Source organism: Oryza glaberrima, chromosome 12 (genome assembly GCF_000147395.1).
Source record: "Oryza glaberrima chromosome 12, OglaRS2, whole genome shotgun sequence".
In the NCBI taxonomy this organism is placed as follows: Eukaryota; Viridiplantae; Streptophyta; class Magnoliopsida; order Poales; family Poaceae; genus Oryza; species Oryza glaberrima.
The window spans coordinates 21,521,487-21,546,720 of NC_068337.1; the positions used below are offsets into that span (position 1 = coordinate 21,521,487).

Genomic DNA, 25,234 nt, shown 5'->3' on the forward strand with positions numbered 1-25,234 from the left:
TGCCCATCAACTTCTCCTGGATCGTCTCGTCTAATCTTGTATCGTAGTGCTCTGCAAACAGGGCATGCTTCTAGGTTCTCGTACTCCTCACCGCGATATAGGATACAATCATTCGGACATGCGTGAATCTTTTGAACTTCCAGTCCTAGAGGGCAGACTATCTTCTCAGCCTCGTACGTTGTCTCGGGCAATTTGTTTCCCTCCGGAAGAATGTTCTTGACGAGTCTCAATAAATCGCCAAATGCCTTGTCACTAACACCATTTTTTGCCTTCCATTGCAAGAACTCCAGAGTGGTATCCAACTTTTTGTGCCCCTGCTCGCAACCTGGGTACAACGACGTTCTGTGGTCCTCTAACATCTTGTCCAATTTATGGGCCCCCTTTTCACTTTAGCAGTCCTCCTTGGCGTCCTGCAACATCTGACCAAGATCATCCGCAACGTCGTTACCATCAGCATCCCTTTCGTCCTCGTCCGTTTGATTTCTTTCAAATCCAGCGTACTGATCAAAGTCCGGAATATTGTCGTCTTCCACTTCATCTTCTTCCATTTCAACCCCTTACTCTCCGTGGGATGTCCAACAGTTATAGCTTGGCATGAAGCCCGACTCAAACAAGTGGAAATGAATAGTCCTGGATGCAGAATACTCCTTCTGATTCTTACACTTATTGCATGGACAACAAATAAAACCCTTATGCCTGTTAGCTTTGGCCACTCTCAAAAAATAATGCACACCGTCAATAAACTCTTTGGACCGCCGGTCAGCGTACATCCATTGCCGATCCATCTACATGAGATGAACAAAAATCGTACACAAATAATTATTCGTACAATAATGACAGTCATACAATAATTATAAAATAATTACAAACTCTTTCAACAGTCATACAATAATGACATATCATTATTCATACAAAAATTATAAAATATTACACCAAATAATTCTTATTTACTATTTCTAAAGTTTTAAACTAATATTAATGTGTTGTACTTCTTTTAATTTTTATTTTAGTTTGTTTTCTATTATTTAAGATTAACTTTCACTATATTTTCCTTCTCAACTATTTTATAAAACCTTCTTTAGCAAATAAACTAAATTTCTATATATTCTTTCTTCCCCACACAAATTTTCTCTCTCATCAACTTACAACTAAATTTTGGAGACAAAAAAGTGTGCAAAACATAGCTCCAAATGTAATATGACAAAAAAAATATTGGAGGATGAAGTTGCTAACCTTTTATGCACCTCCGATTTGTATATAATCACCAAAATAAATTCACTAGAAATTTTGGCATGACCTCCCCTCTTTTTTAAAGAAATTTTGAAGCTTGCTCGGGCAGCTGGAGAAGGAAGAAAACATATATATATAGGGGTGGGACTTTAGTCCCGGTTGATCTTTAGCCCCGGTTCATAACACCAATCGGGACTAAAGTTACGATCTTTAGTCCTGGTTGGGGCCTGACAAGCCCTGACAGCATTTGAACCGGGACTAAAGATGATCTTTAGCTCCGGTTTTTATTGCAACCGAGACTATTGTGGAATTCGGCCGACCGACGAAAGATGGTTTCTCCACCAGTGAAATGCTTATATTTTAGGACGGAGGGAGTATATAATTGTGCTGTGAATGATGTTAAATCAGAGAGTAGGAAGATCTTAGGCTAAAAAAGCCATATATATTGTCTGCCAAAGTTATCGACAGGTGGGCCAGGTCAGGTTTGGGAGATAGAAAGTGAGCATGTATGCAATCATGCATGCCGACCGATCGGCTAAAGAAATTAATGGAGTTCTGTTTAGCTACCTCGCATGTGCGTTGATCAACTTATTTAGGACTAGTTTTGAGTGGTAGGAATCAACTTAGGCTGATCTTTAGAAACACTAGAATTTATTTGTTAGAGCGAAAAATGTAAATCCTCTAAAATTTTACAAAATATGCAATTATAATACAGTAGTGCAAAATTTCAGAAGTTGAAGGAGGCCTAACCCCTTCCCATCCCCGTGCCTCTAGATATGAGAGATATATTCAATGCCCTGGCCATGGATCGATGGCCATTGAGGAGATACACATGAATTGTGAATATATTATCAATGGTTTTCAAATTCAAATCTTAACTAATAATGCAAATTTTACGTAACAAATTAAACTACAATCCATTTCTATTATGCATCAAAGGCTTGGTGCTCCTTTGGAACAAAGGAAATATGAACAGAGGGTTTGAATCCTAAGGATAGAAATCCTATGAGGTCATTTGAAACAAAGAATGGATCCCTAAAGTTTCCTTTGAAAATCCTATGGAATGAGCCATTCCTTTGAAATTTTGGAGAAAAGCAAACATGAGGTCTTACCTCATGGTTTTCTCTTCTCATGTCTACAATACAATACCTATGTTTTTCTTATGTGACATCCAAACAATTGTTTTAAAGCATTCTTCTGTTTCTATTTTCCGGAAGAATTCGCAAGGCATGCATCTTAATTCTAAGTTTTTTATAACCCTGTGTTTTTAAATTTTGGCGTTACAAAGGAGCCCTTAATTCTAAGAACGAAACAAGTGTTGAAATATAATATCAGTTTAAGCTTTTAAATGAGTGATTTGTTCACATAACTCAAATGAAGCACTAAATAGTACTCTCTCCATCTTAAAATAAAATAACATATAATAGAATATAACATAAGTAAACAAATATGGACATGTTTCTATCTTTTGATTCGCTACTTGCATATGCATTAGGTTACGTTATATTTTATTTTGATTTTAAGACGAATGGACTATTTACGAAACACTTTTATTTTATGATAAATAAGAGGAAAGTAAGCATGCACAGTACTACATCATAATGCAATCAATGATATCACCAGTACAGGTCTTTTCATCATCATTCAAGACTTTATAGAGAGAAGGGAGCTCTCTTGAGAGGCTAGCTGGTATCAACTCTTGTGTAACTAGATCATACCCATGCTTTGCTGTGAAATATATATGTTAGATATTGGAGAAATAATGAAATGATTTGGATTGAAATATTATGAAAATTATTTAAGAAAGATGATTTAGCATGTGTATGTTTAATTTTAGAATGAAATAAATTGTAGATATAATTACTATATGTTTTCATGTTGAGCTTTATATAGTTAGTGGGTTGATGTGGCATGCTTGCATGTAGGTTTTGAAAGTGCTAATAAATACTATACTTGCAAGTTGAGCTTTAGGTGTTTAGTGGATATTAACCTTATAGAAAGAGGGAGCGTATCCTATGCACACAGGCCCTCGCGTGAACACACCGTGTACACCAACTAAAATTTATCACAAAAAATTCTATGAAAATTCATACATATACTTCAAATAGTATTACATCTATGTACAAAGTCGCATCTTCAAATTCATTCTGCATAGAGAGTAACAAAATGGACAAAATTCTAACACAATTACAACCTTAAAACTATCATTTTTTTTTGTTATAGCTAAAATATAATGAATTTGAGGTTAAGATTTTATCCCTAGGTGTAATACTATTGAAAGTACATGTATGAATTTTTTTTCTAGATTTTGTTGTGATATTTGTTATTTAGTGTGTACATGTGTACACGTAAGAGCTTATGTGTTGCCATAGAGAGAAGGGATCAGTCGCGCGGTTGCACTCGCTGCCTCAATTTATATGTCCATGCACACATGCATCTTGTCCACTTTCTTCTCTCCACCAACAAAAGGGAGCCCAGAAGTTATGCATGCATGAAAGGTGAACAAAGTGCACCACCCGGCTATTTTGTGCTCAATAGCTGAATATGAATAATTACTCGAGTGTACAAATGAATTAATTTACTATTATATTTATTTAAAAAAGAGATTTAAATATAATTCAAAATTCTATAAGTACAAATTTTTTTATATAAAATTACACCATTTAAAAGTTTGAGAAGCATATGAGTATTTGTTCGTTCATCATTAGTTTTCATAAAGAAAGAAATGGTCTAGTATGAACTGAAGTTGGCGATGAGAATATCTATTTTTGTCCAAAATGTGAATGAGATAGCTCCACTAAGCCTATATTAATTCTTATAACGCGAAGATCTGTCCAACAGGTCCAATAAAATACATTGTAGACGGAATATGGAAGATGGACAACTTTTTTTTTTTTGAAATGTGAAACAAACACAGGCACTCATATAAATGTAACGCACAATCAACCTGTAAACCATGTCATGACTGAATAAAGCAAGGGAGTCTCTGCCCGATTCATTACGTTTTTCTCTTACTGATCTAGGATCAATTGCTCCCTTCTCGGTGTCTACCAATAAAAAAAACGACTTTAAAGGCTATATGCCGATCGTGTGTGTTCTCTCTTCCATCTCACTCTCCGCGCCTCCTCTTTACTCAGATTAGCCTGTAGAGCATAGAACAAGTATATGTGAATCCGAGCAATGAGCTCATCCAGAAGATTGTTAACATTATCATCGCTACGTGCCTTCGCTATGCCCCTATTCGTTTTATTTGTTTTCTGGGGATAGCTTTTCATTTCGAAATGCATATTCTCGTAAGTAGACAAGTCGATCTCGTGAGGAGGAATTATGCTCAGCTTTCTCTTCACTAGTCTGCTTACGCTGTCCTCCCACTTGCTATAAGCTTATAAAGCATGACTCTAGCAATTAGCGTACTACCTCGAAAAGTGGTACAACTATAAGCTTGCCTTTACTATAGTAATAGGCCATATCCCAGTCTACTTGACTTGAGAACTTCTCTATCCTTCTTCTCTGCCAAGCCTAGCTTGCTCTATGGGAATAAGAAAACCTTGCCTTATTAGTATCTCGTGCCAAAAAGAGAAAGCTGTCCTTCCCTGGAAAATCGAGTTCTTTTTTGTTTCGTATTAGTAGAATTGCTAGAAAATGTAAGATTTTGTTGTAGAATTCTAAGTACATGCCAATCTAGTTATGGACCTCTACATATCAAAGTCAATTTTCTTTTTTTTTCAAGATATTTAATGCAATGAAAAATTAAAGAACAATTCTCCATAGAGATATGTATATAAGGGGATCCATAGATACTAATGCTATTTGGACCTACCTACATATGGATTAGGAATAAATCTATTGTCTTTTATTATGACATTAAATAGTATGTGCACACACAACTCTACCCCTATAAGCATATATAAAGACTAGACGGACATATCTTGAGATTGACAAAGTCAGCACAGGCATCTCGATGTCGATGCATATATTGTCTACCACTAACAAAATAATTACTCGTAAATACGAGTACCGGCGTGAAGTCTAGTATTTGAAACTAAGTGGGCAAGTTAATTTCACCCTAAGGAACTTAATAAGTTGAAGATGGACAACATTGCATATACACCATAACATATTTTCTCTGATTGTAAATATTAAATTAACCTATGGATAAGTTTATGGTGCAATAGTACCTTTTATGTAAATCTATGTATATAATTTGTTTTGTTTTTAAGCTAAGTACGTGTATTTGGTAAATTGTTAATAGTTAAAATTTTAAAAGTTCGACTGAAATTTTGTCCTACGTCAAATATTTATGATTGGATGAAGTACGTATTGTAAATTTGTTTGTGGAAAAACAGTTGTATAAAAATTGAAATGATTACTCAGCTGTCCATGGTTGATCGTGGAAATATTGTAGCTACCTATACTACTCCTTCTGATTTTATTTGTTTGTTGTTTCATAGTTCATTTTTATCCAACCAACATCATATAAAAAGGGAAAGAGGGAGTATTACATGATTCCCGATAGATGGGACCTCGAGAAGATCAGATATGCATGTTTTTTTGCATGGACACTGAATCAGTTGCAGGAATGCGGGCTCTCCAATACTCCGTAGTTAATTTGGTTATTCTAGCACAGAGATCATGAACTTGTAATTATTTTATTTAACTTCCGGTGAGCGATCGACCAATGCTTCGTTAATTCTACAGCAAGAGTTTTCTAGAATGGTAAATTCATTTTTTACTCCATAATTGTTAACGCATTTATCTATACCCTCGAATAATTAATACAAATCATTCAGCTTGGACGATGGATGCACTATGCGTGCGGCGAAATGAAGAAGGCAGTAAACGATGTATATTTTTCTTTAAAAAAATTTAAAAATTCTATACGAAAGTTATTTTAAAATATATATTAATATCTTTTAAGTTTAAAATAATTAATATTAATTAATCATACATTAATGTCTTAACTCGTTTTCCATATATATCTTTTCAATTTTCGTCTTTAATTTCGGCGGCCGAGTTTAGTTCTAATTTTTTTCTTCAAATTTCAAACTTTTCTATCACATCAAAACTTTCCTACACACATAAGCTTCTAATTTTTCCGTCACATCGTTTCAATTTCAACCAAGGCCGTGTTTAGTTCACCCTCAACTATCCCCAACTTCCAACTTTCCATCACATCATATCACATCCAAAACTTTCCTACACACATAAACTTCCAACTTTTTTTTCCAAACTTCCAACTTTCCCTAAACTTTCAACTTTTTTCATTAACTAAACACAGCCCAAACTTCTAATTTTGGTTTGAACTAACCACATTCTTCTTCTTTCAAACACTCGCTGGCGAGAAGATGTACGTTCATTCAGAGATCTTGCAGCAGGGTTGAATCGATCGCCTGATTGATTCAGCTTGCTTCGATTGCTCGGCCGGACAGTAAAAAAAAAAAGAGAAAAAAACTTTGGTCAGGGATGAACGACTGAACATCTGACCATAGTCCAGAAGAAAAGGCATTAAAAGCGGGTAAATATTCTCAGAAGCAAAGTTGCATGCATCACACTCCTCTGGCTCTGAGATCAGGATTCATCACTAGCTAGATTTCATTTCAAAGGCCCTCGCGAAAAAAAAAAATTGGTATCACATCGGATGTTTGATCGAATATTGGAAGGGATTTTCGGATACGAATGAAAAAACTAATTTTATAACTCGTCTAGAAACCAGAGACGAATTTATTAAGCCTAATTAATCCGTCATTATCACATATGGGTTAATATAGCATTTATGGCTAATTATGGACTAATTAGACTCAAAAAGGTCCGTCTCGCGATTTTAATGTAAACTATGCAATCAGTTTTTCTTTTTATCTATATTTAATGCTTTATGCATATGTATAAAGATTTGATGAGTAAAATTTTGCTCATGCTGCAGACAATGGTAAATGCTACTGTGTGGTTGAACTGTTGCAGGGTGTCAGTTTACACACATTCAATGTGGAGCTAGCTAGTACTAGCTGGCTAATGTTGAGCTAGTGTTGGGCTAGATAGGTTTCTCTCGGTACTGTAATACTGTTCATGTAGTCGTAGTAAAACCTATAGTGGTGCACAGTTCTTGTATTGGAATGCATGTGATCAGGTGATTTTGAACTTTTACTTCCCCCGATTTTGTAATACATTTGACACTTAACTTTTATGCATAATGTTTCAAGAATCGTCGTATCGAAAATCTATCATTATATATTAAAAGTCTATTAAATATCCTAAAAATGCTTTAAATCGCCACGCGGTACTCTACAAATGCTTCTAAATCCTCATATGATGCTATAATATATTAGAGAAAGTCCTAAAAATCCTGATAAAAAAATCTAACCATTTTATCTCTCTCAAAAAAAAAAACATCCGGTATCTCCATCCCACGTACATACTCAGTATGCCCTCCACCCTTCGAATTAATCTCCTCTCCTTTCCTATTTTCTAACTAACTTCTCGTACTTTCTAGCTTAACACTTAATATATAAAAAAATAATAATTAGATAGATCATAACTCTCAAGTTATATGTCCTTTTCTCAATTTTTTTGGATTGTTGTGTTAATTATAATTAAATACATAATTCAAGATTCATATTGCCTATATTTACTACATACAAATTAGATTGTATGACTGTTCTGACTACAAATATTTGAGCAAAACTTGCTTCGGAAGCGATGAATGAATTGAAATATGTGAGTCCACAGTCTTGGTTCTATCACCACCAAGGAGCTTGGAGCTGTGATGCATGCATACTCTGGGCTAGAACCGGGCACAGGCGGAGCTGTAGGAGGATATGACCATCGAGGTGGACTCCAACTGTAGCAGCAACATCGACTTCCATGAGTTCTGGGTAATGGCACGCAAGATGATAAGATGATTAGATGATCGACAAGGACCCCGGAGATGATTTGAGGGAGGCGTTCCGTGTCTTCGATAAGGACCAAAAGAGAGCTTCATCTCCGCCGTTGAGCCCCGCCATGTCATGGACAATGCATCGGGAGAGATTCACTGATAAGGAGGTCAGCAAGATGATCCGCGAGGCCGATAGTGGCAGGCAGATCAACTGCAAGTAATTTGTAATAAAAATTCAAGAAAAAAAAATAAAACAAGCAATTTGATTAAAACACACATTCAAAAAATAAAACAAAATTTTCTTTAAAAATAGAAATAAAAATATAACAAGAGTTCATGTAAAATTTAAATAAGTGTTAAAAGAAGAGTCCAAATAATACAATATAATATGAGATTAAGTACAATTTAAATTCCCTAAAAACACTTTAGAATAAAAATGATAAAACACCAATTTGATTTCAATACTATTTTGAAATTAAAATAACTCAATCACTAAGTTCACAACAAAATAAATAAGTTTTAAAGAAATTTTCTATCTTTATTGGTTCACATCCATAACAAATTGCATGTATATGAATCAAGTAAAAAGAGGGCCGGGAGGATGGTACAAATAAAATATATTTATTGGCAATAAAAGTATCTCAAGATTTTTTAAGAAAAAAAAGAGAGGCAATGAACACTCAATTAAAAATAAAAATAACTAACTTTAATTTTAAATTATTTTGTTTTACCTGTTTCTAAAACAAACCAACACGCATGCCCGTGCGAATGCATGGACTGTCTTACTAGTTTAATATACATATTTAAAATATAAGTCACACTTAAAGGATCTTTAATAATATATACATCACAACAAAATAAATAGTATTTATAAAGTTTTTCTAAATAAGATGTATGGCTAAGCTTCATATAAAAATCAACAATGTTATATATTTAAAAAATACATTATGCCAGTCATAAACTGTTCCACTTATCAGCTAGGCTTTTGGATGACGTTAACATAGTGCTCGTATTTACGGCTAACAATTTTTTTAGTGCTAGAAGATATACCTATCCACAACAAGATTATGCTGTTGATGACTTCTTAAGATGAGCTGGCACAATATATCTACTCCCTCCATTCCAAAATATAAGGCATAACCACCCTTAATCCAAAGACTAAGAAACAATTATTATCACCTCTTTGTTTGAATCAATCCAATTAATACAATACATGCATCCAATAGAATTAAACATCTTGTGAGTGTATGATTTAAAAAATAATAATTTAGGAGAGAAGAGATGGTAATTAATTGCCATACATGCATGCACACCTTATATTATGAAACACCTTTAAAAAGTATTTGTGCCCTATATTTTAGAATGGAGGGAGTATTTGACATACTCATAGAAAAATGGTATGCTTCGTGAATTCCTGGATTGTATGTGCTATCCGTCGAGCGGATTGTGTAATAAGTGGTTGTAGCTTCATTGGAGCAAAGATCGGGATTTATTTCATTATCTTAAAAAAAATATATAGTATGCTTGTTTGCGTTCATATATATGAATGAGTGTGCACGGGTGTTTAATTATCTGTCTTTCGGAGAGGAACAAAGAGAGAAAGAAATGCAATGTGTGCTCTGAATTATCTGCAAGATTCACGAGCCACAATAATTATAATATAGAGTTCGATTAATTCGATAGTGACATACTAAGTGCGGTATACGCCATGCCCAACTAATCAATGATCAAATGAACCATCGTTTTCTCTCAACAAAATTAATTAAAGCATGCATTCTTTTGATGAATGCATTTGCGAAAGAGAAGCCATTTTTAATCATGTCCCTTTCCATTTAGGTACACATACATGGATGCTTAATTACATGCATGGGACCAGTGATTAGCTTGATTGATTGACTTAGCCCCCATGGCGCATCTTTGACCGTTTGGACCACATCGGACGGTCCCAGTGGCACCTGGTGGACAGATGAACTACTGTTGAACTTGACTGGCACGGCTACACATTTTGCAGGGAACACCCTCTAGTTATATAGTTTAAATTTTAGCTTATTTTCTCTTCAAACAATTAATGTACTACTAATAATTGATCATCCATCTAGCTAGTTTCCATTGTTTAGAATAATGCAGTTCTGAATTTTAAAGATTGATTTTTTAGAATAATTTTAGATGAACTTTTCATTTGTGTTCTTATCAATCTTTTAAAGAGTTCTGGGCGGCTGGCCAATGAAAATGAAGAAGAAACCCCTCCCCCCTTCTTAAAATTAATAGTAAAACCAAATACTACAAATCCAAAATCAGTTATGGATTATAATCCACAAATGAGCCAAATGGGTTCCAATTGATGATTAATTAGTCAATGAGTATGATCATCTTAGTCTTAAAATCGGTCATTTCACTGCTAAGAAAACTATTTTCGCAGATGAGGGCAATCAATTTTTTCAGATGAGTAGGCCTCTCAGAGCCAAACATCTACCTAAAAAAGGCAACGAGGGGCAAGATCGTCCGCCTGTGAAGATGAATTTTTGCAGCGACATAAGGCTTTGTTTGGGACACGAGGAAACTTCCATCTCCATGAGAGCTATAAGGACACGTATGGTAATGTGAGATATAAAAGGAGATGAGAAGTTCTGTAAAAGATTAAATTTCAGGAGACTGCATATATTTTGTCAAAATTATCATTTTTGCTTCAACCTTAACTGATAATTTCAGAAAACAACGACAAAGTTAACGATCTTATCATAGAACTGCAACTTGGTTCATCTCATAGGTCCAGTCCCATACACATGTACAGTACGCCAACTATTGCAAGTTGTCAACCGTTACGCATCAAACATTTCAGTTAAAATCATAGTTTCCCGATGAAAATATTTGCTATTGTCATAGTTTCGTAAAATGCTCCATTAAAGTTAAAGTAGAGTGGTACTCCCTCGGTCCAAAATATAATATCCTGTTTAGATGGGACTATTTTAAGTCCCTATCACATCGGATGTTTGAACACTAATTATAAATATTAAACGTAGACTATTAATAAAACCCATCCATAATCTTGGACTAATTCGCGAGATGAATCTATTGAGCCTAATTAACCCATAATTAGCCTATGTGATGCTACAGTAAACATTCTCTAATTATGGATTAATTAGGCTTAAAATTTTTGTCTCGCAAATTAGCTTTTATTTATGTAATTATTTTTGTAAGTAGTCTATATTTAATACTCTAAATTAGTGTCTAAATACAGAGACTAAAGTTAAGTGCATCAATCCAAACACCACCTAATAAGGTTATTTGGTTGGATGTGATATATCCTAGTACTGCAAGTCTGTTCAGATTTGTGCTATTAGGATATGTCACATCCAGTCAAAAATCTTATATTTTTGGACAGATGGAGTAGTAACTTTTAGTAGCACTACTTTAAATAGTTTACTTTTAAGTAATAAAATGATAGTGCAAATTCAACTGAATAGTTAAGCACGGGTACTTGTACTGTTGTACACACAGCTGGCAACAAAAGTGAACTGGTACACTCACAGTCACAGAGATCAAAAAAAGGACACAGTGTAGTGTACCTGGACCCTGGTGATGCATGCATGCCTATAAGCTTATGGGATTCAGTAAGATTTTTGTCATGATCGCGAGACACCTTCACCGGTGCGTGGTCTGCACGTTAAATGAAACCCTCTGTGTGTATCGGTAGCAGTAATAAATCCATCCCTCCATTATTTCATCCTCTCGAGCAATGAAATGAATTGTATCAGCCTAGCTGCACACAAGCTTGAGCTACCGCCCGAGTTTATTGAACCATTGTCCATTTTCATATATTAGTTATGCTACCTCTATAACATCGTTTGTTCTAATTTTTAGACAGACGTTTAACAATTTGTCTTATTTAAGAATTTACGTAATTATAAATTTTTTTCAGATGAATGATTAAATGTGTGTTTAAAAGTTAACGGTATCATCTATTAAATAAGATAAAATATATAGGTTTATTTGGGGGGTTTTCTGGGCTATTGATAAGAGGATCTAATTTATATTCCAGCCTATTAATAAGATTGCTAGTTTGGCAGAGGGTATGGGTACAACTGTGTGTTTTTAAGGCTGCGTTCGGGAGGAGGGGTTCTCCGGCACGTAAAACGAAGCACGTGTTATTACATAATTAATTAAGTATTAGCTATTTTTTTAAAAAAAATAGATTAATTTGATTTTTTAAGCAACTTTCATATAGAAACTTTTTGTAAAAAAACGCACCGTTTAGCAGTTTGAAAAGCGTGCGCGTGAAAAACGAGGGAGAAGGGTTGGGAACTTGGAGATAAGAACAGATCCTTAATGTCTTTCCATTTCATAGGTTGAATTATTGGATGCAATTTATTCTTTCTATATGTGTCGCCATATTTTGCTGTATCGCGTTGTTACTTTCTCCGATCTCTGCCGGCCCTACGCACCAAGCAACTTCCAACGTCTCTATCGTGGTCTCTCCGCTCATAAGTCCTCTCCACCATCGCCTTGTGTCGTCTTTGTTGGTAAACGGGCGCGTCTCACCGCTTTACCATACCATCAACGCTTTCAAGCCGCTTGCCGGTGCCCTAACCGACTCCAGTGAGTTCGTCCTCTGCCTATCCTCTCCTTTTCTCCCTCTAAAAAAATATCATCTTGGATTCATTGTCTCCTAACTAATCTATTTGTGCATCACTATTTCTGTAATCTCATATCTTTTACCAAATCTAGCATTTTAAATCCCAATATATAGTCTAAGACATCCCTTCAAATAAGTAAGTAGAAGTCTAGAGTAGTCGATTTATTATCTTTTTTAATAATAACTAGTTGTGGTTTTTATTGGTGTATAAATCTAGTGAGACTAACATGGTGTTCTACAGTAATATCATATCAACATAACAAACACCTTTCTATCATACCGCTATGTGTTCTCAACTACTTGTGAGTCACTATCATCACCCGTCTAATTCACATTCATCATCCCAAAGCAAATATGATCAAGGAGCACCCATTTTTTTCTTTTGCCCCAAATACTTAATTTCCTTCATCTCATCATAACCTTTAAACAATGAAAAAAACACACCAAATCAAGTGCTAAAATTGCATGCAAAGTTGCAATCAGTAGCCCCTAATATACTTGGTGGCAACTCCACTCCACCAAACTTTTGCCAAAACCACAACCAATCCACATTTAACATTTACACCTCCTGACCTGACCAAACCATGCATTGTCAGACCCAACCTCAAATTTCCCTCTCCACCCAAAATCCGAAGGCTCTCATCGGATAGCCTATTCAGCCAAAGAAAAAGTCAAAATTTGAATTTTCAAACTTAATTTTGACATTGATTTTGAGATATTTTCAACGTAGTTTCTTTTTCAGCATTGGCTTTTAAGTCACCGAGAACATATATATATATATATATATATATATAAAAGTTTTATCTATAATTTATTTTTATTCTCTAATAAGCCGTTTTGGGTTTATTAGAAAAAAAAGTCGAACGATGGAGCCCGAACAAAACTCAAATACTAGTACCATCAACAGTCCAAAATCCGTACAAATTTGAATCCGAAGTCGCTTTCAAAAAGCCAGAGAGAGAGAGAGAAAGAAAGATAGAGAGAGAGAAGAGAAAGGGAAGAGAGAGAGAGAGAAGCAGATCAGCAGAGCTCCCCCATCTCTCGCTGTCTCCCCTCCTCCACGTGTAGACGTCGACGACGAGTTATATACGTTCGCACGCGCGCACGCTCGCTCGCTCGCTGCCACCGCCTCCTTCGCCGCCACCATCTCCTTCGCCGCCGGGCACCATCGCCGGCGGTGGCCGGGTTCATGTAATGCTATTGTTGCTCTTCTTCTTCTTCTTCTTCAGCTTCTTGTTTTGTACAGTAGTAAGAAGGGAGGAAGAAAGTGGTTGTTTTCATTTCTTTTTTGTTTGTTTGTTTGGATGTTAACGAGTGGCGAGAAGTTGGAGTCGTCTTGTGTGCGAGAAAAAGCCTCGATTTCTCCGGGTGTTTTTGGATCTCTGAATCTCTGACGCTGATGCGTTTCTTGATGTGTCAGATTAAGAGAGGCTTTGCTTGTTCTTCTGGCGCGTGTGCTTGGCTCAGCTCAAGCTGGGGATCTTCCTGTGGTGATTCTTTTTTCGTTTTTTTTCTTTTTTTTTTTGTGTTTTTGGGGAGGTGAGGTCGGCAGGTTCGGTTTTCTTGTGGTGAGGAGTATCTGTCAAAAGGCTGGATTTTTATATATTGCCAAAAAAAATGTGTTCTTCAATTTTATTTGTGGCTGTCTTGCCAAATGATACTAGCTGGCTGTTTGGCTGAATAAAGTGAGAATTTGATGCAAATCCTTTGTTAGATTGTGTGTGCATTTGTGCTTCTGATTTCTGAGGCGGCTTCTTTGATGGAGTTAGTTGCAGGAAAATTGCCCCTGCTTTTGATTAGTTTGTTTTGGTTTACCTATTTGATGATCCAATTAGGATATTTTTTAAATATTTTTGGTGTTCTTCGTGTTTCATTTGAAAAGTTCTTGGCTAGGAGAATTGGAGCAAAGACTAAGATCCAGGCCTTATGTTAGTAATTTCACTCCGACTATTTTAATCTCTGGTTCTTTGTTTTTCAATGTGGGTTTCTGTGTTCTTTGCCTCTGAGAAGCTTAAACTAGTTTTTGTTGTAGTGGCCATCAAGTCAACTTGGATGAGCCGAGTAGTTCAAGGAGCAATTAAACTTTTGCAGAATCTTCAGAATTATTTATTGGTTTATCTGGAGTGCTTGTTTTTTTGACCAAGTCCAAAGTACCTGTAATTCATTAGCTGCATTTATTTGTTTTCTTACAACTGTATTATGTGCAGACAACTGTTGGTTTGCTATTATGAGCTTTAATGGATGATGATTCTTGATGGTCAAAAAAATCGATTTGTGTGCAGGCTGTCCTGAAGGAGTGGAATGCTCGTCGGTGATTAGTAGGTCACCAGAATATCTTCTCTCCTAGCCTCCTGGGCTTGTTTACCCAATTTATCATCAGGTATTTCTAGCTCCATGTAATCAGCCAAAAACAAGTTGTTCTTCATTTGGTGGTCCCTTCCCTATGTTGGCGTTGGTGCAGTAAGGAGATCTATGCTTTTGTTGCATCTTGTAAGCATTTTCCTCCAAGGTTATGCTTATTTTCGGTTGATAATCCAGTTTCTTTTTTTTACCATAAGTTCATCCTGGTTTCACATGCATGGATGCTTTTTTTTTCTCCTGCTATTTTTTTCGTAAAAAAAGAATGCATCTTTTTCCTGTTTCACTGGTTAAAAGTTCCATTGAAGTTCTGAGCATAATACACTGAAGATCTTCAGAAGGGAGAAAAATAAATTAGTTTTTCAGAAATAGATAGCCAGATTGTTATTATAACGCAAGAAGCATCACATGGATGTGCAACCAACATCTATCTAAAGACTGCAATCTAGGATACAGAATGAATTTATCTTCATATTCCGGAAAGCAGGTTTGTTAATTAATCTCTTTGGAATTTCTGTGGCTTGTAGCTTCCTGAAATCTGAAGAAAATAAATTCGGTTTTACTACCACCATGGGTGCCTGCGTGTCTTCAAGCAAAAAACGGAGATCACAGAAATTGTGCTGTATATACCGGCGTTACCGCGGAAAAGTTTTGAGCAATGCACCTATAGTACGCGCCAGTGACGCAGGGAGCCGTGCTGCTCCTGGAGAAGTTGTTCATGAGGAGGCTAAATCTGATGGCTCGAATGTAACATTTCATCTCACACAGTTGCAGTGGCATCATAGTGAGCTAGACTCAGAAAATGGAAATGGTAATTGGAATTTTTCTTGTTACTTGCATTTTTTTTTTTTGTCTCGGTTATCTGAGTTAAATCCTGAATTTTTGCCCTACTGGTCTAGTTGTGTGTCAAGAAGAAGCATGGTTCGACTCTCTCAGTATTTTAGGATCTGATTCTGATGAAGATTTCAGCAGTGTTAATGGAGGTTTGTATTACCTTTCAACCAATGTGATCTGCACTGTACATGTGAATTGATGCAGTATATTCAGGCTTGGTCTTTTCTTGCAGACCTCCCTGCAATGTCAAATTCAGCGGGTACACAATTAATGCACTGTGAAGATGCTTCAAGCATTGCTGATGCAATCCAGAAGTTTGAGAGGATTTTTGATGGTTCATGTGTTGCTCAAGCCATTGGACAATACCTGAAAAGAGATGCGAACAAAATGGATAGACCAAACCAAGCAGATATTCAAGAATCGGAGAAGCCTAAAATTCCAAGCCCAGAATCATGTGATGTATCTGATGTGAAGGTTGATGAAACAAAGACTAGAAATGAGGGTATAAAAATTCTGACAAAACTCAGAAGAGGCGAGGATGCATGTAATACGTTGAAATCTTCGAAAGAAGGAGACAAGGCTCATGAAAGTATCTTCAAAAGTTTGACACCAGTGTGCACGCCTCGCCATGCTAATAAGGTTCAGCCTTTGGCCGTAGCAAGTCCTCGGGGCCAAAAGAAGAAATCAGGAGTTGTCAGGCTCTCTTTCAAGAGGAAATCTTTTGATGGAGAACAAACTACTGAAATATGTGAGTTTTGTGCTCATATGTGTTCCACAGTTTCACCATTTATTTTTGCGTTCTACTGAGTTAAGTAAGATTAAAAAACATGGTTGTTGATGTTGAATGTTCTATATACATAGGCTCTTCTAGGAGGTACTTGATTCATCCAAGAGCTGGATTGTTGGTTCCTCAAGGCAGTGAGAAAATATCAGAAAGTTGTTGGTCCGTTCTTGAGCCATCGACCTTCAAACTACGTGGAGAAACCTTTTTTAAGTAAGGGTTGCTAAATGCATGCTCATTATGTTGTGTAATTAAGGGACTTAGTTTTTATTTATAGTTTGGAGTTACTTGCAGAGACAAAAAGAAGTTGCATGCCCCAGGAAGTTCACCGTATACTCCGATTGGTGTGGACATGTTCATGTCCCCAAGGAAAATTCATCACATTGCGCAGCATATTGAGCTTCCATCTGCTGGGCCAAGCGAGAAAATTCCTTCCTTACTTATCGTTAATATTCAGGTATGATCACTAAGTCTTGCTATCTTCAGTTTTCAGCTATGCTAATTGCTCCAATGTACCAATGATTTTTGGGTTTCCTGCAGATGCCTACATATCCTACTGCTATGTTCCTTGGTGATAGTGATGGGGAAGGCATTAGTCTAGTGTTGTATTTCAAACTGAATGAGAACTATGAGAAGGAAATTTCTCCTCTGTTTCTTGATAGTATAAAGGTAAACTTCTCTTTGTTCACAGATAACCTTTGCCTACTAATTCTAAATTGAGCCCTCCTTAACCGTTGTCTTCTTGTTTATTTTCAGAGACTTGTAAATGATGAGATAGAAAAGGTTAAGGGGTTCCCATTAGATTCAACGGTTCCGTACCGAGAAAGATTGAAAATATTGGCAGGGTTAGTAAACCCTGATGATATGAATCTGAGTTCTGCAGAGAGGAAGCTTGTGCAGGCTTATAATGAAAAGCCAGTCCTTTCGCGACCTCAACACAATTTTTATGTGGTAAGTTACCATCATGTGATAGAACTTTTTGTTGGTTTCTTTTTTTGTATCTTGACTTTTACATGACATGTGTTGGTGATGCAGGGACCAAATTACTTTGAGATAGACCTTGACGTGCACCGGTTTAGCTTCATCTCAAGGAAAGGGCTTGAAGCGTTTCGAGAAAGGTTGAAACATGGTGTCATTGATCTAGGTTTAACCATACAGGTAGAAATATGATCTTTTCTGATTTTTTTTGTAGTTATGCCCTCTTAATATTTATCAATTCAGCATCCATTTCAGATATTACTGAAAGCAACTATAAGTCTGACAACAAAACTAATCTAGATTCAAGAGGCTACAACTGTTCATCATACAGCATTATCATATAAACACTTGGCCTACTGCTAATGTTCCTGAATTTGAGAGAAAAAAATGTTAGTTATCTTTTCCTTAATAAATCATTCTAAAGGCTGTGGTAACAAATCCCCAATTTTCATTGGGTGTAACAGCAAGCTTATCTTAATAAATCATTCTAAACTGTGGTAACAAATCCCCAATTTTCATTGGGTGTAAGAGCAAGCTTACGGTTTGCCATGATGGCTGAAGAAACAAGGCTGTCCAATTTCATCAAGATTTGGAGAGAGTTACGATAAGTTACAATTTACATCGACAGTAGGCCAAGCTAAGGTTCACTTCTCCTTAACAGATTGTCTTGAAATATGATCACTGATGACAGCCTGTAAAACATAACTTGTCTAGACATGCTTATCTAAGCATAGCAAACAATGAAATGACTATGTTAAAGAAGTTTTGAATGACACGAGAATCTTTTCGACGCAAGATTATGTATTTAGTGACATTAGTTTCATCATGAACTGAAATTTTTGTTAATTTCATGCAGGCACAGAAGCAGGAAGAACTCCCTGAGAATGTCCTATGCTGTGTAAGGCTGAACAGAGTCGATTTCGTCGATCATGGGCAGATACCGACGCTCTTGCCTTGCGACGACGATGACTGACATTTTAACCGGCATGCTAATTTAACTGGATCTGATGCTTCAGTCAAGAGCAGTAGGCCAGTAGCAGGCGACCACAAGTTCTGTCCTGTGAAACTTGATGAACTCACCTTGGTTTTGGGAGGGTGAACATGGCATGGTTGCTTCTTCGCTCTGGTCCATGAGATCAACGGCTCTACTTCAGAGTTCTGTAAAAACCAGCGTACATAGTCATGCATGTTGTTTGGAAATCTGGTTTGTGGATGAATTCTATGGGAAATTTGTTCTGCAAATCAGGAATTGGCTGGTACCAATCAATCTATTCATTCAATTCATCTGTTCTCATTCCATATGTGATCATTTACATTCATGTTTCGATTTTGTGTATTGTGGAAGTTTAATCCTGTCACCAACATTACTTTGTTTGGATGACAAAAAAAAACAGCTATTTTTTAAACTTACAATTTTCAACATCTGATAAAATCTAGTGGGGTTAACAAAACCAGGAAACCATTAAAAACAAAAAGCAGCAGTTTTCTGATGATCATAAACTATTGTTGCAGTTTTCTAAAATGTCTAATTGAGTTTGTAGTTATTATTAGTTTTGACAGAATAGTTGCAGTTTTCTGAAGTTCAAAATCTAGTGAGGGTGTTTTCAACAAAACTAGAAAGCCTTTGTCACAAAAGAAAAGTCAAAAGGTCCAATAAAACAGACAAAACCAGGAGCCTAAACCAGATTATCTCCCATATCAACAACAACAGCAACAGCAACAGTATAATCAGAAACAGGTGCCAGAGCAGAAAATGCAGCAATTGCTGTTTCCAGCCCATAACTAATGATGGAAGAAGCTAAGGCAGTGTTGCAGGTAAACTGACAGACAGCAGCATTATGAGTTTGCAAACTCTATACAATCTTTTGCTATACAGAAGTGCTTTGGACAGCATCATTTTCATCCTGGAGTTGTCCATCCATTAATCTTTTTATCTTGTTGAAGTTTTTTTTAGCACATCAAGTGTTACTCCAGATAATTCAGAAAAAATTCAGAGATGCTGACAGCAACACTGCACCACCAGTTTGTCTCCCCTGATCTGATGGCATCATGCTGCTGCAAGCCATGTCCTAACAAAAGCTTGGCTGCTTGTTCATCTTCTTCCTTGTGATGACAACAAGTACACTTGATGATGCTCCTCTTGTGCTCTTTGTGTTTGTGTGGTGTGTGATCATGCCATGTCTGTCTTCCTCATTGCTGCTCCTTCTTGCTGCCTGCCAAGAACAACAATGCATGAGATCCTGCTCCTTTTCGGCTACTTTATAAACACACAGTAATTTTATAGAATTTTCTTAGGAAGTTCCTCTAAAATTCCATTGAAATTTCTCCGTTCCAAATAGGCCCCAAACAAGTATAGTACGATTTTCCCGTGAACTTTTCATCAGCATTTCTTAGGAAATTATTTTTATTTGTTTTCGAATTTTAATATTTAATTCATTTGATTGTGTTCTGAACTCGCGAATAATTTTCATAAACTCAGTTCCCTCCATCATATCCATCGGTCATGGCATTTCGGTTTCGGATTTCAAAGAGGTCAGCAATGGCATGTGTCATGTTGTGTGGTGTAGAAATAGATCCTCTACAATACTGTTCTTTGATGTTGAGTGACTGACATGTGAACCCTTTACTCAGAGGGTCCACATGTCAGGAACTTAAGTCAGAGGGCAGTACTGCAGAGGAGACTCATCATCCGTGTGGTGTGTGGATCACCTTTGCGGAACCACGAGCGGCGGCCAGCTCGCCGGATCTGCTGCTCGTGGTTCTGGAGGAGCTCCTCGATGCGCCGCGGCTGCGACAGCAACGGCCCGGAGAATCCCACCCTGTGCAACCTCCCGCCGCCGACCTTGTGCTTCTGCCAATGGCGGGAAAATCGTCAGTGAGATGGCCGGTGAGGAAGGATTACGACAATGGTGGAAGTGATCGGAGGGAGACGAGACCTTGCTGCTCTTGACCTCCTTGGTGGCGGCGGCGGCGGCGGCGCCGGCGGTGGCCGTGGGCTCCTTGAACCGGTTGTTGTAGGATTCCGACGAGGTGAACGCGTCGGCGACCTGCGCCCACTGCTTCATCGCCTCCTGCTTCTCCGCCTCGTAGGCGCCGCCATTGCTGTTGGTTCTTGGCACCTTGGAGGAGCTCCGCTTCGCCGCCGCCGCCGCCGCCGCCGTCGTGGTGGAGTCTGGTCGTGGCATCTTGGCCCAGGCGAAGCCGGTGGAGGCGGTGAGCTGCACCGGCCCGGAGAGCGGGAGGCGGTCGCCGGCGTCGTCCTGGTAGCTCCGGGACATCGGCGGCGGAGGCGGCGGCGGCGTCGGGTCGTCGTGGCGCTTGCTGGCGATCACCGGCACGGGTTGCATGTCGACGAACAGCCTCGCCTCGCCGCCGTTGGCGCGGGGGAGCGACTCCTCGGCGTGGACGTGGCCGTGGCCGTGCCTCTGGCTGGCGACGACGGCGGCCGCGGTGGCGGCGGCGGTGGTGTCCTGCATGCTCTTGTGCCCCCGTGACAGCCGCTTCGTCGCCTCGCCGCCGCCGACGCCGCCGTGGTTCCTGCCGCCGACATTGACCCTCCTTCTAGAATCTTCTCGAAGCTTGGCGTCCATCTCCTTGTTGGGCGCGTACTTGGGCAAGCTCGATGGCTCGCAGGCGTACGGCTCCGTCCTGAAATACTGCGCAAATCGACACGAAAAAGAAAATTCAGCCACGAATGCCCACGGACGAACACCTTGGCGGCATGGTCACCTACCTCGGAAGCGAGGGCTTCGGTGGCGGTGCCACGGGCGGAGGGCTCGACGGAGAGGAGCTTGGAGAGGAGCGAGAACGCGTCGTCGCCCATCATGCCCCCGAACGTCTCCCTGAGCCGGCTCTCGTACGGCTGCTGCGGCCGGAACCCGGCGCCGCCGCCGCCGCCCGCCGCCGCGCGGCGCCAGTACGCGTCCCCCGGCGAGCCGCAGAGCTTGAAGATCCTGTGGATCTGCTCCACCTCCGTCCTCCCCTGCAGGATCGGCCGCCGCGCGTGCATCTCGGCGAACACGCACCCGGCGCTCCACAGGTCGACGCTGGCGTCGTACGCCGTGGCGCCCAGCAGCAGCTCCGGCGGCCGGTACCACAGCGTCACCACCCTGCTCGTCATCGCCGCCGCCGACGACGCGTCGAACACGTTGGCGAGCCCGAAGTCGGCGACCTTGAGCTCGCCGCCGCCGCTCACCAGCAGGTTCGCGCACTTGATGTCGCGGTGCATCACCCCCCTCGCATGGCAGTGCTCGAGCCCCAGCAGCAGCTGCCGCATGTAGCACTTGATCTGCACCGTCCACGTGTCGGTTAGAGCCCACGTGTCGCGATCTCAGCCGTTGGATGTGTTGGGGGGGTCGTCGTCTACCTCGGGAAGGGAGAAGGAGAGGGAGGGGTCGGAGGAGAGACCGGCGAGGTCGTGGTCGGAGTAGTCGAAGACGAGGTAGAGGTTGGGGGAGGAGCGGGAGGTGATGAGGCCGTCGAGGGAGACGACGTTGGGGTGGCGGTGGAGGCGGCGGAGGATGAGGATCTCGCGCGCCATGAACCGCACGCTCTCCGGCTCGCCGCTGTCGAACCGCACCTTCTTCAGCGCCACCATCCTCCCCGTCTCCACGTTCCGCGCCCTGAAAACGCTGCTGTACGTCCCCTGCCCAATCTGGATCATGGACGCGCCGCCATTGCCGCCGCCATTGATTGTTAGCTTAATTGAGAAGGAGAGGTGTTCGACGGTTTGAGTTCTTGCTTGCCTTGTCGAGCTTCTCGTAGTTGGCGGCCTTGAGGGGGACCCAGCCGTGGACGGCCTCGGCGGCGGCGGCGCTGAGCCACGACGGCCACCCGGCGGCGACCTGCTCCGCCTCGACGTACCTGTGGATGTTCCCGAGCCGCACGCCACCGCCTACGACGACGACGGACGAACACTCACCACCCCCACGCGCCGCCGCCTTCTTCTTCCCGTCGCCATCATCCTCGTACGCGTCGAGCCGCACCGGCCGGCTCCAAATCGACGCCACCTCCGCCGCCGCCGCGCCCGTCGACGCGCTCCTCGACACGCTGTACGCCGCCGACGCCGACGACGACGACGTCGTGGTCGCCTCGTACGCCGGCGACGCCACCGCCGCGCCCTTGGACGCCGCGCACCCCATCGCCGCCGCCGGGAACACAGGGGAGGAGCAAGAAACAGGGGATTGCCTCCTCTGTTTCCTCCTCCTCCACCACCACCACCACCACCTCCTCCTCCTCCTCCTCTTCTTCTTCCAAAGCAATGGAAATGCAAAGCTCGAGCTCCTCCTAAAGATAGCTAAGCTTAGCTGCTTCTGCTTCCTTTAATTGGCAGAAAAATATATATGTTTTTTTTACTTTTTTTTTGTTGTTGGCAAAATTTGTCCTTCCTTTTGCTTTAATTCTTGTGCTGGTATTGAGCTAGGGATTGGGCTGGATTAGATTAGCCAATAAAAGATTAGGGAGGAGTGTAGTGTAATTATGGGTTATGGCTTAATTGCTCTCCCTAATCACCTTCTAAAGATAGCCAAAAAGGTTGTTGATGTGCTCTGGTTAAGTGCAATGCAACTACCTCTATATAAGCTGAACAGGTGCAACTGATCCAGCAATGATCAGGCTATTTTGACGTGTTAATTTTTGGGGGTTTTTTAGTTGTTGTTTTGATGTAACTTTTTTTAGAAATTTGGGAGAAATTTAAAATATGTTTTGAAAAAGATTTGGATAGGAGAATATACTATTGATGTGTGCATTGGTCAAAGAATATTTGTTTTTGGAGAAAGTACATGAGAGGGAATTGATGTGCATGCAAGTATAGGAACATGGTGTCCGGGTTTTAGGCGGGAAAAATGTTCATGTGATTTTATTATGGCGCTAGGGGAGTACAAGTTTGTACTAGCCGTTCATATTTAAAATCCCTAGCCGCCTTGTGTGTGTGTGTCTCTCTCTCATTTATCCGTATATTTGTGCTGCATTTTGAATGCTTTGATTTGTTTATGGATAATGCATGGGTTTAGCAGCACTGTTTGCAATGATGTTGTTGATGCAAAGATGAGCAGATGAACAATGATGGTTTGTTTGGGAGAAACATGGCATCTACTATAAAGTTGCCAGTTAATTAGGAACAAGAAAGTGGTGATTAAGCACTTTAACTGGCCTTGTGTTTTTTTTTTCTTCTCTTTTTTACTTTTCTCATGTCTGGAGAAAGGGATATATGCCCACTATGTTGCATGCTACCCCACAAATCAACTGCATGAGAAAGGGAAATGTGTGAGAGAGGGAATGTTTGACTATTGTAGTACCTGTGGATATTTGGTGAGGGGATTTAAGATAGGGATTGTTCATTGTTTGTCCAATGCATAGTTAATTTCAGATCCAGTTTTGTTGGTAGAATTTGCTGTTTTAATGACTAGCAAATCTGTACTCCCTTTTATTCTCTTGTTCTGTTTGACTCTCTGTTTTCTACCATACCTTCTATTTATTTTCGTAAGGCCACGGGTTCTTTTAACTCCTATTTACTCATAATTTCTTCGACAACTCTAACATCGCTTCACAAATATTGACTTTAACAAGAGAAATACTATCTTCGTCTCATGAAGACTTTATTTCTAGTTACAAATTTGATAAATATTTGCCTAGATGTAGCTCTTTTTGGGAGGGAGGTAGTAACAATGTGAAAGGTTGTATGATGTTATAGGGCATGTGAAAATTTTTGAAATTTTGAGGAATCAAATGCAGCAAACTCCAATTTGGTGTGATTTATGACCTGCATTGCATGCATTGTGCTTTCATGGTTGGTTGGCTAGCCAATGCAGCAGCATGTTCATTCTTTCTGTAGAAAGGAATTTATGTTGGTGTTGACTATACCAATAACCATGCTGTCCCTATTCTCTGCCTCTTATAAAGACAGTACAATATAAATGGGCCCATTGACATAGAGAGGTGTGCAATGGACCACAGGATGACCCCATGGAAATTCATCACTTTCTTTTTGCATCCAAGGCAAAAAAGAAAAAATATGGCCAGAGAAGAGGAAAGAAAATACTAGCATAACAAAAGTCTACTCATTATATGAAGTGGTTGGCAGTTCTTTTGAGGAGGTAAGCTGTTGTTGCCTCTTTGCTTTTTGTAGTGTATCCTATGGCTGGATTATATTGTGTAAAATCAATCTTTCACTACAATTATATGTTTCCTAAAAAAATTCTTAAAAAGTTTATTACCACTGTAAAGTTTCATGATGGAACTCCATTGCATTTATGAGATTTTTTTTATGTAAAGAAGGACAAATGGTTACTGCAATTGTGTTGGAATAGTGTTTTCACTGTTGCACTAAGCATTTCATATTTGGCTAAAATTTTCTCTTGGTGGGACCTAGTTGCACGACTGTAAAAACAGAAAAGAACTTGCCTAAAGAAAAAACTCACACCAATGGGCACTAGTGTATGTGCATGCAGATCCATGGGCAAATGCAAGGAGATAGATAGGATCATAAGATGATCTTTTCCTGCTTTTTGCCTTGCTTTGGCACTCACATATTCCTTGCTACCTTTGATGG

The 25,234-nt window shown here is 39.5% G+C and overlaps 2 protein-coding genes across 3 annotated transcripts; one reads left to right on the forward strand and one right to left on the reverse strand.

Annotated features, from left to right (window-relative positions):
* Positions 1 to 13,727: 13,727 nt before the first annotated feature.
* LOC127756943 (uncharacterized) lies at positions 13,728 to 18,982 on the forward strand. Of its 2 annotated transcripts, none has more exons than XM_052282328.1 (11): positions 13,728 to 13,925; positions 15,017 to 15,224; positions 15,620 to 15,903; positions 15,992 to 16,075; positions 16,159 to 16,674; positions 16,788 to 16,920; positions 17,002 to 17,164; positions 17,248 to 17,376; positions 17,464 to 17,658; positions 17,743 to 17,865; positions 18,542 to 18,982. In XM_052282328.1, the coding sequence occupies exons 3-11, from the start codon at positions 15,663 to 15,665 to the stop codon at positions 18,656 to 18,658; spliced, it is 1,701 nt and encodes a 566-aa protein (XP_052138288.1). In that variant the 5' UTR covers positions 13,728 to 13,925; positions 15,017 to 15,224; positions 15,620 to 15,662; the 3' UTR covers positions 18,659 to 18,982. The 2 variants fall into 2 exon arrangements, with proteins under 2 accessions (XP_052138288.1, XP_052138287.1); XM_052282327.1 differs by having other exon boundaries at positions 15,017 to 15,114.
* Positions 18,983 to 19,339: 357 nt separating this feature from the next.
* Positions 19,340 to 22,969, reverse strand: LOC127756942 (probable serine/threonine-protein kinase At1g54610). The gene is made up of 6 exons (XM_052282325.1): positions 22,431 to 22,969; positions 22,052 to 22,339; positions 21,419 to 21,973; positions 20,622 to 21,341; positions 20,395 to 20,536; positions 19,340 to 19,898 (listed from the first exon to the last, which is right to left on the reverse strand). Exons 1-6 carry the CDS (start codon positions 22,824 to 22,826, stop codon positions 19,876 to 19,878), a joined length of 2,124 nt encoding a protein of 707 aa, XP_052138285.1. The 5' UTR covers positions 22,827 to 22,969; the 3' UTR covers positions 19,340 to 19,875.
* Between the last annotated feature and the right edge of the window lie 2,265 nt (positions 22,970 to 25,234).